General features: G+C 63.6%; 2 protein-coding genes and 1 pseudogene across 5 annotated transcripts; 1 reads left to right on the top strand and 2 right to left on the bottom strand.

The window, feature by feature from the left end:
* Positions 1–1318: 1318 nt before the first annotated feature.
* On the top strand, positions 1319–5546 carry LMNTD2 (lamin tail domain containing 2). Its single transcript, XM_039840376.1, is given in 12 exon segments — positions 1319–1506; positions 1547–1750; positions 2071–2158; positions 2243–2398; positions 2608–2679; positions 2763–2833; positions 3168–3932; positions 4021–4237; positions 4323–4442; positions 4521–4734; positions 4767–5107; positions 5222–5546. Coding segments are annotated over 12 exon segments (2568 nt in total). The 3' UTR covers positions 5354–5546.
* On the bottom strand, positions 5484–22432 carry LRRC56 (leucine rich repeat containing 56). Of its 4 annotated transcripts, none has more exons than XM_039840435.1 (13): positions 22192–22432; positions 21191–21264; positions 20531–20718; positions 17588–17675; positions 16978–17038; positions 9920–10016; positions 9744–9851; positions 9035–9218; positions 8456–8632; positions 8311–8375; positions 7933–8069; positions 7572–7696; positions 5484–6358 (listed from the first exon to the last, which is right to left on the bottom strand). In XM_039840435.1, exons 3-13 carry the CDS (start codon positions 20705–20707, stop codon positions 6033–6035), a joined length of 1545 nt encoding a protein of 514 aa, XP_039696369.1. In that variant the 5' UTR covers positions 20708–20718; positions 21191–21264; positions 22192–22432; the 3' UTR covers positions 5484–6032. The 4 variants fall into 4 exon arrangements, with proteins under 4 accessions (XP_039696369.1, XP_039696367.1, XP_039696368.1 ...); XM_039840433.1 differs by having other exon boundaries at positions 9651–9851; positions 22192–22431; XM_039840434.1 differs by having other exon boundaries at positions 9651–9851; positions 20531–20713; positions 22192–22431.
* Positions 10954–11075, bottom strand: LOC120584910 (uncharacterized; annotated as a pseudogene).
* Positions 22433–22838: the final 406 nt, after the last annotated feature.

Genomic DNA, 22838 nt, shown 5'->3' with positions numbered 1-22838 from the left:
CATCAGCCATGGCCCTTCAGCCTCAATGATCTCTATGTGGGGGCCTCCAATCGGTCTGGGCCGTGGGAGTGTCTTCCCGCCTGCCCTGTCCTGCCCAGCACAGGTGGCCCCACATGAACCAAAGCTGAAAGTCTGCTAACTGAATGATGAATGGATGAAGATGGGGTGGGAAGCAAAGGCTAGACGGCACTTGTCTTGTGCTCAGGTCTGGGGCCTTGCTTTTGTTCTAGGATAGACAGAACAGTTGCCATGGTTATGGGAATGTCCCCTGGGCTCCCCTCGGTGGCCCGGGTGGTAGAGAGGGGCAGGGGAAGGTGAGGTTTCTGGCTTGGGGGTTAGGTAGGTAGGCATTGGCCACTGAGGGCGAAGAGGCTGTGGACAGCACACAGGTGAGGGTCAGAATTCAGTGAGCCCCTCCCCCAGCTTCTCGAGGCTATCCACTGCTTCCTCTCCCCGCTCCTCTTCAGCTCAGCTCACTGAAACCTGCATCCTCAGGAGTGTGGTCCTACTGGCTCGTAGACACACGCACAGGGCTGCAACGACCCCACTATCCATCCACAGATCCATCACCATGGTCGGGTGGGGAGGGACTGTGGGAGCCCCACCCAGGGTCGGTTGAGGATGTTGGGCTGAGTGACCATGGCAGGTGCTGCTGGTCACTCTGTGGTTCCCTGGGTCTGTGGAAGTTAGTTGGGCAGCAGCTCAGCCTCTCTCAGCTTCCTCTTCAGTCTGGATCAGCCCCTTGGCAGGGGAGGAAGTGGACCTAGGGCTCACTCAGGGCCCTGGTCTGGGGTTTCCCTGGAGGCTCCTGGTAACAAACAGCCCCTCCCCTCTGGGTCCTGGTATCTATGGCAACGCTATAGAGCCTTTCTCTCCCCAGGCCTGCTTGGATTTCAGGCCTCAGGTGAGTGCTGGGGTAGGGCCCGGAGACTGGGGGGACATGGGTGTTGTGGGTGAAGGACCGGCACCTCTGGGGACCTGAGGTCTTGGAGGGCCAGGGTGATAGAGATCACAGAGAATGTACGAAAGCCCAGGTGACATGTTGCCTGAGGATGTGACCTGCTGCCCTTGCCTGATCAGAGACACAGGTGTGGTCACCCACGTGACAGGCAGTCTGGTGTCCTAGGGGGTAGACACACACACACAGACACGCACGCGTGCGGCCTCCTTGGAGAGCTATAATCTGAACCCGGTGCTGTCTGGGGCCGTCAGACACACTCATGTACACGTGGCCATGCACGAGAGCCTCACAGAGGTGCCTGCACACAGGACACAGGGCAGACAGCCCCACCCCTCAGCTCCTCTGAGAACATCGAAGATGGTCCCCGAGTCTTGCCAGGAGGCTGGAGAAGCCGAGGAAGAGGCTCTCTCCTCCCTGGTGGACAGAGAGCCGGTCAGTGGCCATCTGGGGCCTCCAGCGTCCACACCTGCAGACCTGGTGGCTCCTGCAGGCCTGAAGGACACCAAGCCCAGCTCCAAGGGCATGGTCTTCCCTCTCAAGCTGCAGTAAGGAAGGGAGGGAGGGGTGGTCAGTCCCCTGAGCCAGGACAGCCAGAGGGCCAGGCCTGATCAAGCAGCCGGGGTGCTGGCATTGCAGCTTGGCCCCTGAGTCCCTAGACCCGCGCACCCTGAAGCTGCTGTGGAGGCAGCGGGAACTGGAGATCCAGGCCCTGCGGTGTGCCATCCAGGAGCCCCAGAGTGCCCGGCGTGGCCGCATCCTGCAGGAGGTGGCTGGGCTTCCATTCGAGAGGTCAGCGAAATGCTAGTCCCCTGGCCTGCGCCTAACTGCTGGCTTCTGTCTGACCCCAGCCCCAACCACTGAGCCTGACCGAAACTCCAACCTGACCCTAGCCCTGAGCCTGACCTCTACCTCTAACCCTAGTCCTTATCTGACCCTAACCCCCTACCCTAGCCCTGAAAAAGTTGGTACACTGTAACCTTGCCCAGACCCTAACCTTGGACATGTCAGTGGGCGCTGACCTCAACCCAGGCCTCTCAGAGCCTGACCCCACCTGGGCCAGCTGCACTGTGTGCCCCCTGTTGGCTCACTGAGCTCACCCCTTCTCCCAGGAGCCCTCACAGTCAGAAAAAGCTCCTGCAGACCCAGGTGCAGAAGCTGACTCTGGAGTTGAAGGAGCAGAAGGAACAGGCCCAGCTGGTGAGGGGCCAGGGAGCTGGGCGGGGCTTGGCCTTAGGGCGGGGTCTGAGAAGGCCCCACCCACCTGTGGGCCTCCTGGAGCAGGAGAAGGCGCACCTGGAGGAGCAGCTGATGCAGACCAAGCAGTTGCTGCAGCAGGTGGAGGCGGAACTGCAGGCCTTGGAGAAGTCCTGCCTCCTGCAGCTGGCCCGCTCCTCCTGGATAGGCCGCATGCTGCGCTCATCCACCGGCAGTGTGGAGGTGAGCCTGTGCCCCACGTGCCCTCCCCGGCCTTCCTGGGACTTCCCACATGCCTGGGACTGGGAGGGAATGCCCTGGGCCCTGCCCGCCTGGCACTCAGCGGTGGATGCCTCAGATGCTGGTGAGGTCCAAGGGGAGAGGTGCCTTGAGGGGACAGGGGTGTCCGTATCCCCAGCCCCTGCCTGCTGGTCTCTTGCCCCCTCTTGCAGGTGGTGACTGCGGAAACCCTGATAGATCCCAGCGACTTGTCTGAGAACGATGAGGCCCCCCCTGCGCAGGAGGTGAGCCAAGTCCCTCACGTGCGGTCAGGGCTCGGCAGGCCGGTGTGTGTTTGGGGGGCATATGCCTGTTGTTTCCCGGGCAGGGTTTCCGGCTCGAAGATGTTGACTGGAACAGTGTCGCCCATAGATACCCCAACCTCTTCGCCACCACCAAGTCGAACTTGGATTACAAGTAACTGCACTGGGCAGGGACCCCCAGGACCCAGGGGAGGGCAGGCTTGCCTTGGCAGATGTGGACTAGAGTCCAAGTTCCACCCTTTGTGTCCCTGGACAAGTCACTTGAACCTTGTAAGCATCAGTTTTCTGATCTGTAGAATGGGGTCGTGGAAGGGCTCCTGGGCCATTTCTGTCCTGCCATGAGCCCCTTCCCAGGCTGGCTCCTAGAGATGGGAGACCATAACTCAGGGCGCCCCGCCAGCTTTGGAGAGGCTGGAAGGCGAGGTTGAGAGTAGAAGCAGAGTGGCCAGTGAGCAGATGGTGACCCGCAGGCACCTCGAGCCCCAGCCACCCACGAAGCAACCAGTGGCCCCAGCACCTGAGGAGCGTGGCTCAGAGCCAAGTGTCCACCAGGCGGAGCGGAGCTTAAAGACTGTGGAGTGGAGGCCGCTGCCCTTGGAGGGCACCAGCAGCTCGGGAGGTGCCGATTCTGACTCTAGTAGCCCCCGGCTGGACCTGAAGTATCGCATGCAAAAAGTGACAGGGCACCTGCCCCGGGCACCAGGACACACGTCTGAGCAGACCAAACCGCAGGCTGGGAGCTGCCGCAGGGACTCACAGGCAGAGTCAGAAGGCGGGTGGGGCGCGTCTCCCTGGGTCCTCCTTTTGGCCCAGCCTGCTGGGCCGAGCTTTCTGCCCCGAGCCCTAAAGGGGGTCCCCCAGCCACTGGCCTTCTCTGGAGCCCACTGAGACCTCTGCAGCTGCATCTGCAGGGATTGGGGTGGTCTCAGAGGCCTCCATGCTCTACATGAAGGCGAGCTACCCCTTTGCTCCCCTCAGCGGGAGGGGTGGGAGCAAGCACCTCCTGCCCTGGGTCTGACCCCTGGCGCTCCTCCTCTCCCCCATCGACCCTCAGGGCGCTGCAGGCCAGCTGGCCTCACAGCAGATGTCCCCGATGGGCACTCCAAGCGGGGGTCCACCTCCCGGACAGGGGTCCTCTTCCTGGATCAACAGGAAACCGACTTGGACAGGCAGGGCAAGCCAGTTCCGGCCTGCAGCGCAGACTCCGACAGCTGGCATCCTGGGCACCGCTGGAGGTGAGGGAGTGAGGCAGACCCCAAGCGTGGGGGCAGGAGCGGCTCTCCCCGCGGGAGAGGCTGGGGGACCCAAGCGACTCGCACACAGGGCCCTGCCTCGCCCCTCCCGCCGCAGCCAGACTGGCTCCTGCCTGAAGATCGTGGCCGTGAGTCGGCGCGAGAAGTCCGTCCGCATCGTCAACGAGTCGCTGGAGGAGACTGCGGACCTGGGCGGCTTCGCGCTGCAGCAGCTCCAGCGCGACTTCCCCGTGCGCATGTACCGCTTCCCGCCGCACACGCTGCTGGCGCCCCAGCACCACGTCACGGTGCGCCCTGCGCCCCGCGCCCCGCGCGCCCTCGCGCGCCCGCTTCCCGCACGCGCCCCTCATCCACGCCCGGTGCCGTCCCCAGGTGTGGGGTGAGGGACCTGGCAGCACCAAGAAGCAGCCGCCCTCGTCCCTGGGCCGGGAGACCGTCCACTTCCAGTCCAGCCGGGGCTGCGTGACTCTCCTTCTCAGCCCCAAGGGCGAGGTCAGTGCGGATCCCGACGGGGGTGTCGGAGGCACGCCTCGCGGGCTGGGGGTGACAGCGCGCCCCTCGCGCCCGTAGGTCCTCAGCAAGCACCAGGCCCCGCACTGCGTGACCCAGGTCTCGAAGGTCTTCGACGACAACACCGACTTGTCCATCGACCGCTTCCTGCTCTCAGAGGCCCAGTCCGAGGCCAACGCCCGCGAGCAGCGGCGCCAGCCCCGACTCCCGCGCGACGGCCGGATTCGGGAGGCCCGGGTCGGGAGTTCAGGGTGGGCCCCGCGGTCTCTGCCGCGTCCCCAGGCCCTGCCCCGCAGAAACCGTCCCCCAGCCCCCCGACAGGCCCGTCTCCCACTTCCCCAGGCCCCGTCCCCGCCAGGACCGCCCTTCCCGCGCGCGCGCTCTGGCCCACACCACCCCCTCGCCCGGCCAGGACGCCGGCTCTGCTGCCACGCCTGGGCACCACCAAGCCCTTCCGCCCGCCCGAGGTGCCAGCGCGGCCCGAGAGCGCAGAGACCACGACGCGGGAGCTCCTGCCCGCCATCCCCGGTGAGCACGTGCGGGGACGCGGAGGGAGGGGGCGGCCTGCCCGACCCCCATCATTCTCCCACGCAGACCACCGGCCGGGCTTCGCCGACTGCCAGGCTAGGAAGGAGCACAGGGTCCCGGTGAGTGCGCGCGGGTCCCCAGCAGCCCGCAGCCCCGCCGGGCCCCGCCCCGCCCTCCCCTTCCCCGCCCCGGCCCCCACGTCCCGCGCGCCTCTCAGGCCCCGCATCCACCAGGTGTGCCGGAAGACCGTGGACCGAAGCTGCCCGATGGTGGCGCTGTCGGTGCAGAGCACGGCCGAGAGCAGATTCGGTTTCCGCTTCCTCAGCTGCCCGCCCATCACCGTGGACGCGTGCAGGCGGGTGTAGGGCCCATGTCGGGGCTATGCAGGTGCCTGTGCTCACCGGCCGTCTCCGTGACTGCCTCGGCGCGGGCGGCGCAGTGTGGGATGTCCGAGGATCGCGGGGGTGCGGGGAGGAAGTCGTGGGAGGCAGGCAGTGCCAGCTGCATAATTTATTGAACCAACGTCGCCTACCAAAAAAACTGCATTTCTGTACACCCGAGAGTCGAAAATGATTTGCTTGGTTTCTGGGTATCCCCGCTCCCGATATCCGCCAAAGATGGGAGGCCTGGCCACCCTCTTCTCCGCCCAGGCCAGCGCCTCTGCCAGGGACCAGGGTGGCTGCAGGGCCTGCCAGGGGTGGACAGGTCCAGCTCCACCACCTTGGCCTGGGATCCACTCAGTCTCTTCCAGGCTGCCCCTTAGGGCACTCCACGCCTGGGAGGGCAAGACCCGGTTGAAGACAAGGCAGGAAACAGGTGGGCCAGCGGTGGGGAGCATGGCCAAACTGGGCTCTCACCTGTGTGCACTCCCTGGTGGTCCCAGGCCGCAACTTTCTTCTACCAAGAAGGGCCTCTCCTGTGCCAGGCTCCCCTCATACCCCCAACACACCTACCCAGATGCTCTGGGTTCCATGAGGCTCCTGTGACCAAGTAGGGCTCCTTGGCCTCTGTCCAGGCCTGCTTGGCAGTGGGTGGGGGTTTACACTAGGGGCGGGTTTGGGCTGGCGTGACAGGGCTCAGGTGTGGCAGGCACCGGAGGGCTGGGGATCTGGCTGCTGGGTCTTGTGTTGGCTTTGGGTCCAGACATCCTCGGGCTCGAGGGCTCGGGCCTGAGCCCACCTCCAGGGCTCTCAGAGCAGCCACTGCAGCCAGCCCCTGACCCAGGCCAGGCCCGGAGCTGCCCAGGGCTCTGAGCCGACGCGCCCGGAACTGCAGGCCTGTGGAGCCCTGGTTGCTGCTGCTTGAGTCAGGTGGCACGGGGAGTTTGGGGGGACAGGGGAGCAGATTATAGCCCACGGTCCTAGACGGCTCTGGAAGACAAGCCCCCCACCCCCAGAGGGAGAATCATCCAGTGGGGATCGCCCCAGGCAGAGCTGCAGTGTCTGCTGTGGCTTCTCCTCTAGCTGTCGCCCACCCCACAGGCTGCGCTCCTCTGCCCCACAGCTATGCTCCCTGGGAAAGCTGTGGCCCCTCGTCCCTGTGACCTCTGACCCTTGCTTTAGCCAGACCTACCTTCAGGGAGGCAGAGGCCACAAGGGCTCTAGCTTTGGGTCACTGGGTCCTGTCTCCAAGGGCCTGCTCATTGGTTGGTGGCCTTGGGCCAGTTCCTAAACCTCTGGTGTAGAGCTGGGCCCCAGCACCCACCACAGGGCAGGCTGGGCAGGTGTGGCCATGGTCCCCCAGTGCCTGCCTGGACCCAGCCTAGAGTGGGAGCCCTGGTGCCCCTTTTTCCCTGAGTCCCCACTGTCTGTCACCATCCCAGCCATGCCTTCTGTCCCTGCTTTGCTTTCAAAGGCAGCTGGCCTTTGACCTCTCTGGACCAGCTGATCTCAGGACCCATGGTCTCCGCTGGCCTCCCAGGCGACAGCCAGCCAGCACAGCACGAGGAGAGCAGAGGCCCTGCCATCTTTGCTCCAGCCCAGCCCCCCTGGTGCACCCTCCCCTCCAGAAGGGTCACTGGGCCCCCTTCAGCCTATGCTCCTACTGCCCCTGCTCAAAGTGCCCCTCCCCAGGCCCGCCCCCGTCCCCCACTGATCCACCAGGAAGGTCAGACTCTTCCTCCTGGAAACCTCTGGACCCTGCTGGGTTTGCCCCCTCAAGGCTGTCACTCTGCAGCTAGTGTCCTTTGGGGAGGGCCTTGCCTGGCTTCATTCTGCGGCCTGAGTTCCGTGCAGGCCCCTCCTGCAGGGTGAAGCCTGGCGCTCATCTCTCCCTCAGCCTCTGGCCTGCCGGGGGGCCCCCTCCGCCAGCACCTTGCCCTGCCCCCTGAGAACGGCCCCTGGGCCTGTCCTGCTCCTTGCTCCCGGCTCCTCAGTGCCCCCCCCACCCTTTGTCTTGTGTCCAGCCCTGATGGCCTCATGGCTTCATAGGCTCAGGGGCACTAGGGACTGGTCCCTTCAGTTGCGAGCCCTCACCCTCGGGAGGGGACCTCCCTGTCACAGGCCCTCAGAATCGGGAGAAGGGGGAGCTGGTCTGAGGTGAGGGCCGCCCATCCCACCCCTGACACAGTGGGTCTCTCGGTACCTGGGGCCAGGCTTAGGGGACTGGGTGGGGTGTGAGGCCCAGTCTCGTCCTCCTGCTCCTCAGGTCCCCTCCTCCGTGGCCTCCTCCAGGGGGCTTCGGCTCCTTCCTGCTGGGACTCCAGGTGCCTGGCGGGGGGGGGTTGGAGTTGGGGAGGGGAGAGGCTGCAGCCCTGGTCCCCCTCAGAGCCAATTCCAAATGTGTGTGACTCTGGGATGACACCCCAGCCTCAGGCTCCCATGACCAGCTCCTCCAGCCATCCTGGGGACCAGTGACCAGCTCCCCAAGGCAGCCGGAGCTGTGACCCCCACCAGACAGGACGCACATGGTGGGGGGTGGGGCTCCACCCAGGAAGGGCACTCACCGCAGGCCCAGCTCCCTCCAGGCTGGAAGTCCTGCCAGTGCCGAGAGGTCACAGCTGTCTGCAGGGTCAGGCCCCGGGGTGGGGGTGCTGGGGGCCAGGTCTTCCGGCCTGCATCGGAGCAGCCGCTCTGGGGGCGCCTGCGGAGGGCAAGGGCGGGTTTGGGGACACGGCCCTCGATGGGGCTAGGTGGGAAGTCGCCTGGGGGCGGAAGACTTCATCTGCGGAGCCTGTGGGAGAGCTGGGGGCTGGCCCTGGGGTGGCCGCGGCGCGGGTCCTGTCAGGCCAGGATGCCAGGCCACGCGGGGACCGAAGCCCCAGCCCCGGCCCACTGTGGGGCGGGGCTGAAGCCGCAGCCTGCAGGGCAGGGGCAGGGCATACCGGGCACTGGTGCTGACGCTCCCGCAGGCCTTTGGTGGGGTTTCCACACAGGACTGGGCCAGCACCTGCAGAAGAAGGTGTGGCTGGGCTGGGTTTGGGGTTGAGGGGCTGGAGGCGGAGCTTCGTGTCGCGGTGGGTCAGTTACCGTGGGTGAGGGTGCTGGCGACGTCCTCTGGGGCCGGGTCCGTGGGAAGCAGGCCTTCGGGCAGGGGGCCCCCAGGGACCAGCAGGGAGAGGGGCCAGGGCCTGGGAGCCCGGGGCTGGGTCTCAGGCAGGGACAGCTCGAGGCCGAGTCTCCGAATGGGGTATCCGTGGGGATGATCTGCCCAAGGGTCAAAATCGGGTCACCAAGGGCCATACCAGCTGGCCAGCCCAAGAGACCCCCCAAGACTCTGTCCACAGACCAGGGACCGCACCACCTGACACGTGTGCCCCGAAGCCTGGTGCCGTGGGGGGCAGGTTTTGGCCCCCTCTTCCTCTGCAGGTGGGTGGGGCGGCCCCATCCAGGCGCTGCTCACGGGGAAGCATCCTGGCCTCGGGGCAGGGTTGCAAGCTCTGGGGACAAGGGGTCAAGGCTGGGAGGTGACGTATACGTGGCCGTCCATCTCTGGGAGGCATGGGGCAGAGGCCTGGGGGTTGAGAGCTCTCCCCTTGCGGGGCCTGGGCTGGAGCTCTCTTCTAGGGCTCATGGGTGGGAGCTGCAGGCTGGGTGATTGGGCCTTACCCAGCCCAGGGAGCAGGCCGCCCAGGACCCTGCCCTCCTTGATGGCCTCCTTCACCATGAGCCAGTCCTGGTCCAGCTTCCGGGAGGCCGGCAGGCCCGTGTGAGTGGTTGGCACCTCATCCAGGACCTGCAGGTGTGGGATGAGCTTCCTCACCTCTGCCCGGTAGTTGTAGTGCTGGGGCACCTGCAGGGGGAGGGAGCGGCCGGTGGCCCGTCAGGCCAGCTGTATCCTGGGGCCACTTGTCCCAGACCCCTGTGGGGTGGGGCAGGGGAGCTGGGGCTGGCGAGGCTGCCCCATCCTGCAGGCTGCCGGGGTCTCTCTCGGGCACCAGGGACTTTGGGGACTCCAGGCTCTCACGCACGAGATCTCACTGTCCAGCTTCATGGCCAGGGTGCATGGTGTCCTCTGGCCTGTGGAGCTGCCCTGAGCTCAGCGCTTGGGCCTGGTTGGCCAGTGGGCGCCTAGCGGGCAGGTGGGGCGCACAGGCCTGGGGGGACGGGGTGCGTGTGGTTCCACAAGGCATGCACGTGGCCCTGTGGCACGAGCATAAGCTCACTAAGCTCCTGGTGAACAAGCCGCAGGGTGTGGGTGGCCCCTGGGAGCCTCCACACGCACCTCGTTGCGGGGGCCGGGGCTCGGCCGCAGGCACACGAGGTTGCCCTCCAGGGTGAGCGTGGCCAGCCTCGGGCACAGCTGCAGGTAGCGCACCTGCCCCAGGTCCTCCACGCTGTTGCCCTCCAGGTCTAGCACCTCCAGCTGCTCCAGCAGGCACAGCGGGCTGAGGTCCGAGATGGAGTTGTAGGAGACGTAGAGCTCCTGTGGCACAGTGGGCCTCAGCCGGGGCCTGCCCGGTGCCCTCCCCCCGCCCAGGGCCACAGACCCACCTCCAGGGCCGGAAGGGAGCCAATGCCGTCCAGGTCCACCAGGCCACAGCGAGCCAGCCACAGCACCCGCAGGCGGCCCAGGGAGGTGCCCAGGTCTCTGTGGAGGGCGGGTTGGGGGGTCAGCGCTGCCCTGTGGCCATGAAGACCCTGTGCCATGCCTTGTGCCCAGCCGACACCCACATCTGGCTGTCTGCAGGTGTGGGGGCAGGTGCGCCTGTGGCTCATGCAGCCTCCGGGCTGCAGGGCTCCGCCTCCTCTCCTGGTCTCGGGCACCAGCAGAACGGCCCCAGGGGGCCCGAGCTTGGCGGGGGTGGGCGGTGGGGGCTACCTTGTGCTGCACAGCTCAGCCCAGCCTCACTGCTGCCCACTGTGGGCTCAACCTGGGGTGTTCTCTGTCCCTTCATCTCCCCTGGCCTCTGTTGTGGATGACTGCCCCAAGTTACAGCCCTTCCCCCAGCCCAGTGCTGCTTATAGGACCTCCCCGCCCCCGCTCCCCCTGTCGGCACCTGGACTCATCCCTGCCAGCCTCCGCCATGGGGGGCACCTTCCCGCCCCCTCTGTGTGCGAGGTCCTCTCAGCCCGGTGTCCCACGTCTGCAGACAGGCCACAGGCCCACCGCCCACATTCTGCCCGGTTCTGGAATGTTCCATGCTCTCCACGCTCCCTTCTTGTGCCCGGAGCTCCCCGCTCACCTGCGGTCCAGTCCCGGGTCCTCGCGTCTCCCCTGCCACCTCCACCATCTCTTCCCTCCAAGGTGGCTGCTGACGCTTTCACGTCGCCCTCAGGTTAAGCCCCGGAGCTTTGTCGTCCCTGACCTTTTCTCTCGACAGGTTTGGGACGTTTTGCCGCCCTCCTTGCACAGTCTCTGTCCCCTCTGAGATGCTTGGGTTTGTTTCGCCCTTCCCCTTTCCTGCCGCGGGTATCGGGACATTTCTATTTTTATTTTATTATTTTATTTTTTAGGTGAGGCAACCCTTGGTTGACCTCACAGATTGCAAGGACCTTGTCAGCTTGCAATCCCCTATCTTTTTTATTTTTTACGCCACCCGGTCTTCCTAGGTGGTCTCCCATCCAAGTACTAACCAGGCCCGACCCCGCTTAGCTTCCGAGATCAGACGGGATCGGGCTCGTTCAGGAAGGCGGCGTGGCCGTAGACTATCGTGACATTTTAAATCGCACTTTAATAGCTTTTGGACACGCAGATTGCGAGTGAGGGTTCGCAGTGCCGCTTGGAGGCGCTGAGCCATGAGGGACCCTGAGGTGGGGGCTTCCCCGCGGGCGTGTTTGGTGGGGACCTGTCGCTGGAGGTGGTGGTGGTGGTGGGCCGCGCGCGACTCCGCCTGCAGGTGCCTCCGGTGCTCCGGAAGCAGCCGGCCCAGCTCAGCTCGTGCCCTTCCCCTCCCGCACCTGCGCCTGCGCCCGTGGCACCTCCTAGGCCTCCCCAGACCAGCCGCGCACTCCCGCCGGGTGGAGTAATTCCCCAGACCCTTCTTCCAGCTCGCAAATCCCCCTTCGGTTGTGTCTCACCCACTGATCAACCTGTCCACTGAGTCTTCAAGTTTCATTCTGCTGTCCTCGTCCCCACGCGTGCTGCGCCTTTGTCCTTTGGTTCCAGGGGCTCCATGTTCATCCCCAGCCTATTTCCTGAAACGGCTTTTCCGGTCCTCTCTGAATTGGCTGAAACTGTTGTCTAGCGAGTCCTTCGAGAGCGGCCAATCAAACCATCTTCCTGGTTTCTCCTGACTCGTTCAAGAATGCCCGGTGCCTCTGTGCCTGGACAGCCACGGGCTGGGCATGAAGTTCCCGGCGCGCTCCCTCCCTACTCTGGGCTGTGCCCGGGTCGGTCTGCTTCGAGAGTTTCTAGGGAAAGTCTGAGGAAAACGTCACTTCTTTTGTTAAGAGAAGACATGCTGTCTTTTCCTGGCTGTCCTCAGATTTTCTTGACCTCGAAGCCCAGTGACTTAGTTAGGACATGTGTCTGCGCTGGCGACACAGTGTCAGCTTTCCCTTTTGCCCGGTAGCTGAGGCGTCAACGTGTTATGTCTGGCGGCCTCCTTTAACCTTCAGCGGTTTGCCCTGCTCCGTTGTCCTGGTTCACTCCGCAGAGGCCACCGTCGGCGCGTGGCCGGCCTCCCGCGTGCCCGGCCTCCGGGGCTGCGGAACACTGTCCCCGGACATCAGGATGGCTCACTGCTGTCAACCCTGTTTCCCCACACGATGCCTCGTAGTGGGGTTCCTGCGGGACTTCTCCCAAGTTTGTCTTCCTGTCTGCGATGGAATTATCGCTTCATTGCATTTCTTTCTAGGGTCCGCACGCGTCTTTCTGCTTGTGACCCGCGGCTCAGACCCCAGACGCAGGCCGGACTTCGCTCCGCGGGGGGCTGGGCTTTCCTGCGTGCGGCCACCCGCCCAGGGAAAGCGAGGGGTCCTAGAGCACTCACGGCTGGCAGATAACTGGTAGATGTTGCTTCATCTCAGGTCAAACAGGAAAGAAAACTGCTTAGAACTAGTGACACAAAGCAAAGTGTACGACCTTTGTGGAATCCTGTCTAAAGCTGTCCAGACTGAGAAATGAAAATCTTTAAGTATATTGAGCAAAACACTGGAAAGTTTAGAAAGATGAAGTTAAACATTCAGCTCGAGGAGCTACGGAAGGACAACGGCAAATAAAACGAAGAAGCCGTTGCGATCGGTTAGGGTAGGACGGATAACACCGGCAAAAACACACAGGGAGGCCAGCAGAGCCTGGAGACGACGCTTCAAAAAGTGACAGACGAGCCCCTGGCAAGACCGACCAGGGGCGAAAAGAGAGGCCGCGCGGACGACTGCGTGGACGTTACAAGGAGAACTAAGTATGGATGCGGCGACCATTTAAAATGATCGGAGACCAGCAGGAGCAAAGCACATGCCAACAGCGTGAGAAGCCAGACAGAGCGGCCGCCGAAGGAGATCGACAACTTGACTAGACTAACAGCCATTAAAGAAATTAAACGGTGACCGGCCCACCCCGCAAAGCCCGGGTCTTTGAAAAGTGAGTTCTAATGAACTACCGTGGAATAGACGCTCCCTCCTCCACGAGAATTTCTTACACAGGAAGTTTCAAAACGTGGAGCAGTTGGAAAGGACAGTGAAAAGGGGGGTGCCTATGAGTGAACCCTCGAACCAGACCCGGAGCAGCACAGCAGTAGGGGCCCAGTCGACCAGCTCTCACGAGGGCAGGTGTGAAAACGGCCGAGTAAACGCCGTTTTGATGTAGCAGTGATTTAAAAATATTCCAGCATGATCAAGTAGTAGCGCTGCAGGAATGTAAGGCTGAGTGACCATCGCGAGCCCTGTCCATGGCGTCCAGGGCCTCAGTAGACTAAAGGAGAAATGTCGTTTTGTGATACGTCGACAGGTGCCGGGGGCTTTGGACACGCGGCCACTGGGGTCGGGAACAAACCAGGAATGCTGGCTATTCTCACCGCAACTTTTTCACGCACTGGTCAACAGGCCCTGGCCAGTGCCGTAAGATAAGAAAAAGACACGCGAGGATTGGAAGTGAGAGCCAGCACCCATAACTTGCTGGTGATGTGATCGAGACCCCACCTGCATTAAGGAGTCACTTAAATTGATAAGAGAGTTTGGCAATACCACTAAAGACAAAACCAAGATACGGTACTGCCAGATATAACGGACCCGTTTATAAAAACCAAGCGTTTGATTGACTTAAAACATCTATCCTCAATCAACATAGCGTTTCTCTGCATTTGCAAAAACCAACCAGGAAACACAAGAGAAACAGGAGCTCACTCTGCTCGTACAAACGCTCTGATCACGTGGGAACTGATTTGGTTCTGGTTTTCGGAAGCCTGGCTTCAGAGCAGGCTGCTGTCCTGCCTGTTCCGAGCGGCGGCAGGTGGGCGGGGGGTCCTGGTTAGCCCCCTCCAATCATAACTGCATCCCCTCGCTGGTGGCTGGTGCAGGGGAGTGTAGACCAGACACAATTCTGGCCGAGGAAACAGGAGGAAGGCTGGATCGAGCTCCCCCCAACTCCGAGGTTGTGGTCCTCACCCCCACACCCCAGGCACCTCAGAATGTGGCCAATTTGGAGACAGGGTCTTTGCAGATGTAGTCAGTCAGCGTGAGACCACGTGGAGCAGGTGGGCCCCGATCCAATGTGACTGTGTCCTCATAAGGAGGGACTTTGGACACAGATACTCACACGGGGACACGCCACGTGAACAGGAAGGCAGAGGCCGCGGCGATATGTCTCCAAGCCGGGGAACCAGCCGAGGAGGATGGCGGAGGACATGGCTTCTCCTTCACTGCCCCGGAGGGAAGCAGATCTGCCGACACCTCGACGCTGACCTCTGGCCTCCAGAACCGGCCGTCCGGTTCCCGTTGCCGCTTTGTTAGCCGCCCCAGGGAACAAACGCGCACGCCAGGTGCCACCATGCGGTGTGAGGGGACACGCATGAAGATGAGGGGTTACATGCTGGGGGACCCCGGAGGGGGGAGCCCGGCTGGGCCCCTCGTCTGCTCCCCGGGGTGCGGGGGCTCGGGTCCGCTCTGCCATCCGGGGCTCTCCCGGGGCTCACTGTGGGGGGCGGGCCTGGTGCACACCGAAGAAACGAACGTTTGTCGTTGCTCAGGCCGGGCGAGCACAGGTTTCTGTCACTCGCAGCGGCAGCCGCGCTAGCTGACGACACGCCGTACAGACGGAACCGAGACCGTGACAACGTAAGAGCACGTGAGCGGAGAGAGACACCGCATTCCGGACGCGGACGACAAATAAGCCCACCTGAAAAACCCCAATTCCAGGAAGACCAGTGAGCGTGACACCCAGCAAACGATTGTTAGGTCCACACGTGAGAGTAAGTGCGGGAACGGCTCGGTCCACGTGGGAAGAGACAAGGCTGTGGACATTCCCACGCCGACACGGAGCCACGAAGAGCGTCGTGCGGGTGAGGGACAGAGCAGCTGGGACGTGCTCGCGACCACGGGGACTCGCGGGCTCGCTGGGCAGAGGTGCTGGGAAGACGGGCGCACTAGGTGGCAGAAAAGAAACCAGTCCCCCGCGCCCCCCATAATTGAAGGTGACCTCGCAGGTAAGCGGCATGAAGGACCGGAAAGTGAACAGTGAGACCAGAAAGCCAGCAGGAGAAAGAGCAGAATGTCTCCAGGATCTTGGGAGTGAGGACAAACCCCCTGAATGACAGCAAAGCACCGGCCGCAATCGCGGGTCGGAGCGAACCAGGACGAAGGGTTCAGGTGTACGCGGCGTTGACGGGAGGGGGCGGGGAGAGCCGGGCAGTCTGCCACGCACGCAGGGACCCCTGCATGCGAGGGACCCGGAGCCAACGGGGAGGGCCGGCCCGCCTGAGCCGGAGCGCAGGGCGAGGCACGCGGGGCCCGACACGCTGGGTCCCCGGGGAAATGCGCGCCTTAGGTTGTGCTGAGAACTGCCCTTTCCGTTGCTTGGATGATTCCCGAGTCACCGTGGAGCTTCAGAGACTGTGGGTGTGGTTTCCCCCGCACAGTCCGTGCCATATCAGGGGTCAGCACGGCAGGCCCGCCTGGGCCTCCCCACCTGGACGGGACACCTGTCCTCGCACGTGACACGTCTGTCCAGGGCCTGCGTGCTCTCTCAGCTCCTGACGCATTGGTGGCCCTGACGTTAAGTTACGCCCCGGCCCCCATGACGTCCCTCCTCCCAGCTCGGTGACGATGCCGGGTCACTGGACGGCCACACTTTGTCAGGTGGTCTCTTTTGACAAGTTTCCGTCCACATCATGTGCCAGCGCCGTGTGGCCGAGTGTCAGGGTTCAGGGACAGAAAGAACTCGGAGCTCGCCACCGTCTTCAGGGAACAGAACACCTTTTAGTAACGTTTACGATCTAATCATTTTTTCATAGAATTTTTGTTTGTTTTCTTGGAATTGAATATTTTCTTCCGTTACAAGTGGCACATCATATTTCTTAACTTTCCAATGCCGTCCACTTCTTTTTATAGTTTTCATCCTTTATTTTATACGCTTTTCATACACTCGTATTGGCCTTTGAGCCACTCTGTAAGCCTTAACATGAAGGAGTCACTCCGACTTTTTGTCTTTGTTAGGTATCGATGCCACCATCCGAGCGTTGCTTAAGCACGGACTCAGGGCACGTTCCTGAAGGCCCCCTTCCGGACTGTTCCCCGCAGGACACGCGTCACAGGGGGCCATGGGCCCAGCCGGCTTCTCTGCCCTCTGAGCACCCAGAGTCTTCTGTGTCCAGACCTTTGAGCATTTTATGAAATTCTTTTTGATGCGAATTTGATAAACATCAGTATACGTAAGAGAGATCAGGAACACATTTAAAGTGAGGTTGCTCAATAAATTCCTCTATCGCCTCACATGACAATCACTGGATACGGCACTTGGAGCCCATTTGGGCCCTGGAGAGCTGCCTGCAGGTCTAGCGTCCTGCCTCTCATCGGCAGGCCGGCTGCACAGGGCCGGGGGCTGTCACGAAATCCATTCCGCTCAAATGCCAACAATAAAGCCTGACGTTCCTTCAGCCCCGTGAGCGAGCCAGAAGCCACTGCCCGGTCTCGAGTCCTGGGTTCTGCCTTCGAAGGTGGTGCGGGGAGCGCGGATGTGTTTCCTATGGGCCGAGGTCTGTCCAACAGAGGCCACGCCCATCTGCTCCTCCCCCTGCCACCGATGGCACCAGCAAGAGCCCCAGCTCCTGGCCCTCCCAGTAGGGGACGCCCCAAACCCTGAAGGTCAGCAGGCGCCTCTGGGCACAGCACGGTGGGTCCTTGGGGACCTTGTCAGCCACACCACCTGGTGTGACTGGCCTGACCCTGACCACAGACCCAGTGTCACCCTTAGTGGGTGCTGCCAGCTGGCTGGGGCAGGTGATGGCAGCTGCATGCAGTCAGGCGGGAAGGGCTGCGTGAGGGCCATGGCTGGCCGGCCGGCAGGACGCCCAGGAGTCTCTCAACGGGGACCTGCCCCAGAGACCTCGCACTCCCTGAGACCTCCCCTCAGCTCTGCAGGACCCCACCCCGAGCAGGCCAGGAAGGGCACTCACCTCACGGAGCCCAGGCGGCTGCCGTTCAGCTTCAGTTGGCTGAGGCTGGGCAGGTGCACCCCTGTGAGCCACAGGGGGGGACAGGTCAGAGGCCACCTCTCAGCACCTCCAGAGGCACTGGCGCCCTCGGCCCCCACTGCCCGGGGCTGCCCCGAGGCCCAGCGACATTGCTTCCGTCTGTGACCAGGTCCAGGTGAAGCGCGCAGGGCAGGGCAGGGCAGAGAAGGTGCACCTGAGCCAACTCGGCCACACGGGAGGCCACCAGGCCCCCGGAGTTGGCTGCTGAAGCCTGGGTCCCATCCCCAGCCACCTACCCTGGCCCCCATACCAGTAACCCCATACCACCACCTCCATCAGCTCGTGGCACTGGAGCCCCCCAGAGCACAGAAACGCTTCAGCCAGTGTCCCTGCTTAACCCAAAGTCCCTGGGAAAGGGATCTGAGCCACTCACTCCTACACAGAACAGAGCCTGGCCCTGTGACAAACCCTGATCCCTGGAAAGAGGGGTGCAGTGGCCCAAAGACCGGAGCCCGGCAGGCAGAAACCCAGTGAGCAGACCCTTAGTGGTCTGGCCCTGGCGGGGGTGGGTGTGGACAAGGCGGGCTCTCACCGAAATTCCCCAGGCTGTGCTCACGGGTGTCCACGCACACGTCCAGCACGCTCACCAGCCGAAGGTCGTCCACCTGGGCCAGGGCCTGCTGCAGAAACCCACGGGGAGTCAGCCCTGGGGACAGGACAGCGGTCATGCCCCCCCGGTGACACCCCTGCCTTGTCCAGGTTGACCTTGGCTATGGGCGGTTTTGCGTGGTGAGTAGAAGTGGACGTGAAATGAGCAACCACTCGTGCGTGGCTGGCGGGGCCGCTGGCGGAGAAGCGCCTGGCCTGGGGGTGCCCGTCTGCGGAAGAGACCCGCGCAGGACCCGATGCAGCCGGGGCCAGCTCTGCGGAGCACCGCGGGCCCTGGCCGTCCCCGGGCCGTGGACGAGGGCACTGCTGGTCGGGCTCTGGCTACGGTGTGTCACCGCAGCGACAGCTGTCATGCAAACTGGGGGGGCCCAGACGTGGCTCCAATAGCCCACCACAAACACAGCTCCACAGTGTGACACCGGATTTGGGGCTGGGTTGGGGGCGACGTGAGTGTTACTGGAGCTGGAAAGGTGGAGACCGTGTCACGCGACAGTGCCGTTTTTGGTAAAACAGTGGTAGAAAACAATGCACACAATGAACTTGTGACATGGGGAGACGTGGGGGTGGAGTGAGCTGGCTCTGGCAAATGGCATTTGATAAGGTGCCATGAGAGAGAGCGGATGGGAGGGCGTGCAGGCTGAACCTGGGCAGCAGAAGGGAACACTGAGACCCAGTTGGACTCGACCTCGGCAGGGGGTCTTGGGAGGGGACAGTCGGAGTCTCCAGGAAACCCAAGACCCCAGGTTCCAGCGACTGAGACTGCACGAGAGAAGTACGCGCAGAAACCACCTCAGGTGTGGCTCTGGGCACCTGGCTTTGACTGGACTCAACCGTGCTAAAAAGCATGGGGGCTCTGGACCACTGGCCGCGGCCTGGACCGACGTTGACCACCTGCGACAATGGTGTTGGGGGCCACGTGCATATAGGAGGGTGCTCTCTGGGTGGGGAAGGACAGGGGTCCCAGGGGGACCTCCTGGGACCCACACCTGGGGCAGACTGGGCTCTCATCAAAGCACGTCCCTGGCACAGGGCCTGGCAAACACTCGGCCGGCGGGTGGCAGCTGGCCATGACCACAGTGACCGCCAGGCAGCCCCCGGGCCCCCTTCTCACATGGGGGAGGCTGGCGAGTCACTCCGTCCCCCGTGAAGCAGTGCTGTGGGGGCCACACCGGCCGTTTGCCTGCCTGGGTCTCCTGGATAAGCCCTTCCTCAGATGAGCCCTTGGGGGCACCCGTGCTGGCCTGCTGCCCGTGCCCCACAGTGGACCGCAAGGGTAGCTCGGTCAGCCAGGGTCCCAGCTGAAGCCCACGTGCGGCTGGAGCAGAGCCGGCTGCAAACCCCTGGGCCTGAGCAGAGATACCTGTCGGGGTCAAGTGTGGGCGGCTGCGGTCAGCCCCCCATGGCTGTACGTGACGGATTCAGCGACCTAGGGGCCCAGGTGTCGGGGACAGAGCCAGCGAGGACTGCGGCAGAGCACCTTAGGTCAACAAAATTCACCGAGGACAGGCCTGAGGAGGGCGCAATGGCCACGCCTGCCCTGGTGCCCCCACCTACTCCAGCCAAGCAATCCCCTCTGGTCCCCCTGCGAGTGAACACGCAGCGCAGAGGAAATGACAGACACTCCAGGGGGCAGCAAGACACCTGCAGGTGACCGTCCTTGGTCCGTCCCAGCCTGGCCTGCTGGGCGAGGCTCCTGGTGTGTGGTGCTGGGCAGGTGATAAGGCCAGGTCCACCTCCAGGCCCAGCCAGGGTGTCATGGGGGTCACCGCCCTGCTGGACACTGCTCCTGACCCAGTCCCACCTGATATCCAGGGAGGGGTTGAGAAGGACAGGAGCCCCGTCCCCAGCAATGTGTTCCTGGCCAGCTGCTCTGTCCACCAGCTTCCCAGTCTCCTCCCAGAGTCCGTCTGTTTCCAGGAGGGCCTGGGGCAGGACGACACCGCCAGCTCCGCGGACACTGGCCCCTCTCCCGCATCAGCCTACCGTCTCTGGACCCAGACCTCATGTGTGACAAGGGCTGTAAGTCCCTGGAGCTGGCCGGCCTAGAGGTGGCCCACAGCTCTGAGCCTGTCTCTATTTCCTGGGGCCAGACAGGGGCTGTCGATGAGCCAGGAGCGGACAGATTCTGGTGTGACAGTTCACACTGACAGTTCCACGCTGGATGGTGGGACTGGGAAGGTAGGCTGAGTGTCACAGTGTCACGTACGCGGAGGGCCAGCGGGAGCGGGCGGGCAGGTGGGAGTTTCTTGTCCGCCTGCAGTGACCAGACAGCACGAACCCTTCTCTGAGTCTGTCAGGAAGGGGGGCGGGGACGTCCGGCAGCCAGCTGCGTGTGTGGGCACGTCACTCAGGTGTCTCCAAGGAGCCCCTCCCCGTGTGCCTCTCGCTCCGTGAAAGTGTGGGGCAGCGAGGGAGGGTTCGGCGGTGGCAGCATCTGCTCCCCCCCACCATGGCCAATGGCAAAGAGAAGCGTGGGCAGGAAGGGCGTGCGGGGGTGCTGGCACGTGCAGGGCATGGGGGTAACAGTGAGCCCCGCCCCGGATCTGGGAGAAAGCCGACACCGGTTGCCCAGAGGTGGTGGGCGTGGCCCTGGCAGCGCGTGGTACCACTTGTTCCCTGCGTGTGGCACCTCCTGCGTGTGCCCTTGGTGGCACCAGAACGTCAGCGGCCCGCACGCTGTGGGTGCGCAGCGAACACTTGCGGAATTCCTGTTGGCTCAGCCCTTCCCGGGGCCTGAGTGCCTGGGACACGGTGGGACTAAGAGCATCCATCAGACAGACAGGCCAGGAGAGCCGGGGACAGAGGGCAGGCTGGACCTCGGTTCCAGACTGTCACCCCACGCAGGCCCCAGCCCCCTGGCACTCACCAGTCGGGCAGGTGACAGGTACTCCTGCACCAGCCGCTCGCCGTGGCCGTCCCCATGGCTGCCCAGGTCCTTGGCCTGCGGGCAGGGATTGTGCAGGCCCTGCCAGCTCAGCTCCCGGACCTGGACACTGGCTGTGCTCGGCCGAGGCCCACAGGCCCTGTCCCAGGTCTGGTCCATTCACGTCTACCCTGCCAGGGAGGAGCAGAGGGCCGAGGCTTCGCTCTTTCTCTGATCCGCAGCCTGGTGTAGACCCCAGTGCAGCCCTCAACATGTACCCACACACGGCAAGCCCCTGGAGCCCACCCCTAGCCTGGACATGGCTCTGCTGCTCTCACTTGGCCTGACCAAGGGTCTCATGGTCCCCGCCCCGAGCCTTGGCTCACACCCCCTGCCCGGGCAGGTCACCGTCTCTGTGCTTCTGCCCATTCTTCAGGGTCCCCATGAGGGGTGCCAGCTCCAGGCCTCCCCATCTGAGGTCCCACTAGACTGTGAGCCTGGGCGTGCTGGCCCCGCATTGCATTTGCTTAGCTGCCTGCCACGACCAGGAGCAAGCCACGACCTCAGGCCGAGCTGTGCATTCTCTCTCTGGTGGTCTCTGAGCCTGGGGGGCCAGCACCAGGGTCTCGGGCACCTGACCCCTGTGTCCACTGAGCCCCTCACCTGGAGGCAGCTGCCTTTTCCCACTGTGGGTCAAACATCCGGACAAGGGGGTCACATGTGGCCCCAGGTGGCACCTGCAAGAGAGAGTCGGGCTGGTCAGGTCCTGGCCCAGGCCACTGTGCCCAGAAGCGAGCACGTGCGGAGGTGGCAGGGCCTGGCAGCCTGGGTCCTTTCTATCACCTCAATGGGGCACTTGGCCTGGCTGATGAGGAAGACGGCCAGCTGGGTGAGTAAGGGTGGGGGCCTGCCGCCTCCCAGGGGACACAGTGGGACTAAGGGCATCCATCAGGCCGTGGGGAGGGCGTGGGTGGGCCAGGCTGCAGCACCGGCAGCACTAAGGGCCAAGCCCACCGCCCTGTCCCTTCTGTGCCTGAGAGCGGCTGGCTCGAGGTCTTGCCCACGACTGGGCCCAGCGTGTCTGTCCAGTCCAGCCCGAAGGTCTTGGGGTCTGAGGAGCAGGGCCTCTTTGGAGGCTGTGGCTCCTATCTAGACACTTCCCACATTCGTGCACTGCCCCGCCCCTGGCCATGTTGTTCCAGGCCCGGTTCCCACCCCGCCCTGCCTCTCTGTAGGCCCCCGGAGCTGGAAACCTAGGTGCCTATCTGTCTCTACAGCCCAGGACAGTGCCGGCCCCTGGCCTGGCTCACGAGCTCTCTGGGTGCCCTTCACCACACAGGCAGGGGCTCTGAGGGCAGAGTCTACTCACCCTCATGTCCCCACCACGGAACCCCCTGGCAGAGTCTGCTGCCTGCCTCCATCTCTCCCCAGGGGCAGGGCAGGGGGCCCCTCCTGTCTCGGTGACTGGGAGCCCTCAGAGCCTGGCCAGGGATTGTAGGCAAGGTCTCCAGGGGACCAGATTTGACATCCCAGGACAGCCTTGAGTCCCCCACTGGTTTTGATACTCTATCCTCGCGCCCGCCCCTCGGCCTCAGTTTCCCCTCTGGCACCAGAGAGATAGCGAAGCCCGAGGGCTGAAACCCGAAGGCGCACTCGGCTCTCACCTGAGGGCTCCGCCCGGGTGCCCCGGCCCCGGGGGCTCGGCCCTGGGCGCCCTCCGCCTCCCGGCGCTCTCTCGGATTCCGGGTTGTTCTTCCGGCCGCGGGGTTGCAGGGCCTGGGAGCCATAGCAACGGGGGCAGGGGCTCATTTGAATAATCAAATATTCATGAGCATCGGGAATCACCCTGGCTCTGCCAGGCCGAGCCACACCCCTTGGCAACGGTTGCTATGGCAGGCCGGCGGGGGTGGGCTCCCCTCGAGCCGGGAGGGGAGGTCGGGTGGAGGTGACACACCGTCAGGCTGGGGTGTGGGGCGCAGACCGCCAGGTGTCAGCCCCTTGCAAAAGCCACCTGTGGTGGGAACACGCGTCCGCCTTTTCCAGATGAGAGTCGCCTCTGTAAAGGTCGTCCTGAGGACGGGATTTACCTCTGCCTGCAGGTGTGGCCGATGCCACGACAAAAGGAACTGCCATGGGAGAGGACTCCCTGAGGGCAAGGGAAGTGAAGACCTGGATGAGGCCAGAGTCCACTCCTGCAAGGGACACCGCCCCCCGCATGCATTCGTCCGCCTTTACTTCGCGTCTACGCGCTTCAGGCGCGATCGGGCACAGGACAGCCAGCCCGACACTGCCAGGACGCGTGGGGTCGAGG

Source organism: Pteropus medius, unplaced genomic scaffold (genome assembly GCF_902729225.1).
Source record: "Pteropus medius unplaced genomic scaffold, Ma_sr-lr_union100, whole genome shotgun sequence".
NCBI classification, from domain to species: domain Eukaryota; kingdom Metazoa; phylum Chordata; class Mammalia; order Chiroptera; family Pteropodidae; genus Pteropus; species Pteropus medius.
This window is presented reverse-complemented; position numbering and strand designations above follow the sequence as displayed.

Bases quoted from the DNA above. Each gene is read 5' to 3' on its own strand.
- LRRC56 (XM_039840433.1), bottom strand. From the start codon at position 20,707: ATGGACCAGACCTGGGACAGGGCCTGTGGGCCTCGGCCGAGCACAGCC. The intron at 10,017-16,977 runs GTGAGTGCCCTT...CGCCCTCCACAG, and splicing joins AGCCGCCTGGGCTCCGTGAG to AGACCTGGGCACCTCCCTGG. The intron at 7,697-7,932 runs GTGAGTGCCCTT...CCCCCCCGCCAG, and splicing joins TGGAGGGAGCTGGGCCTGCG to GCACCTGGAGTCCCAGCAGG.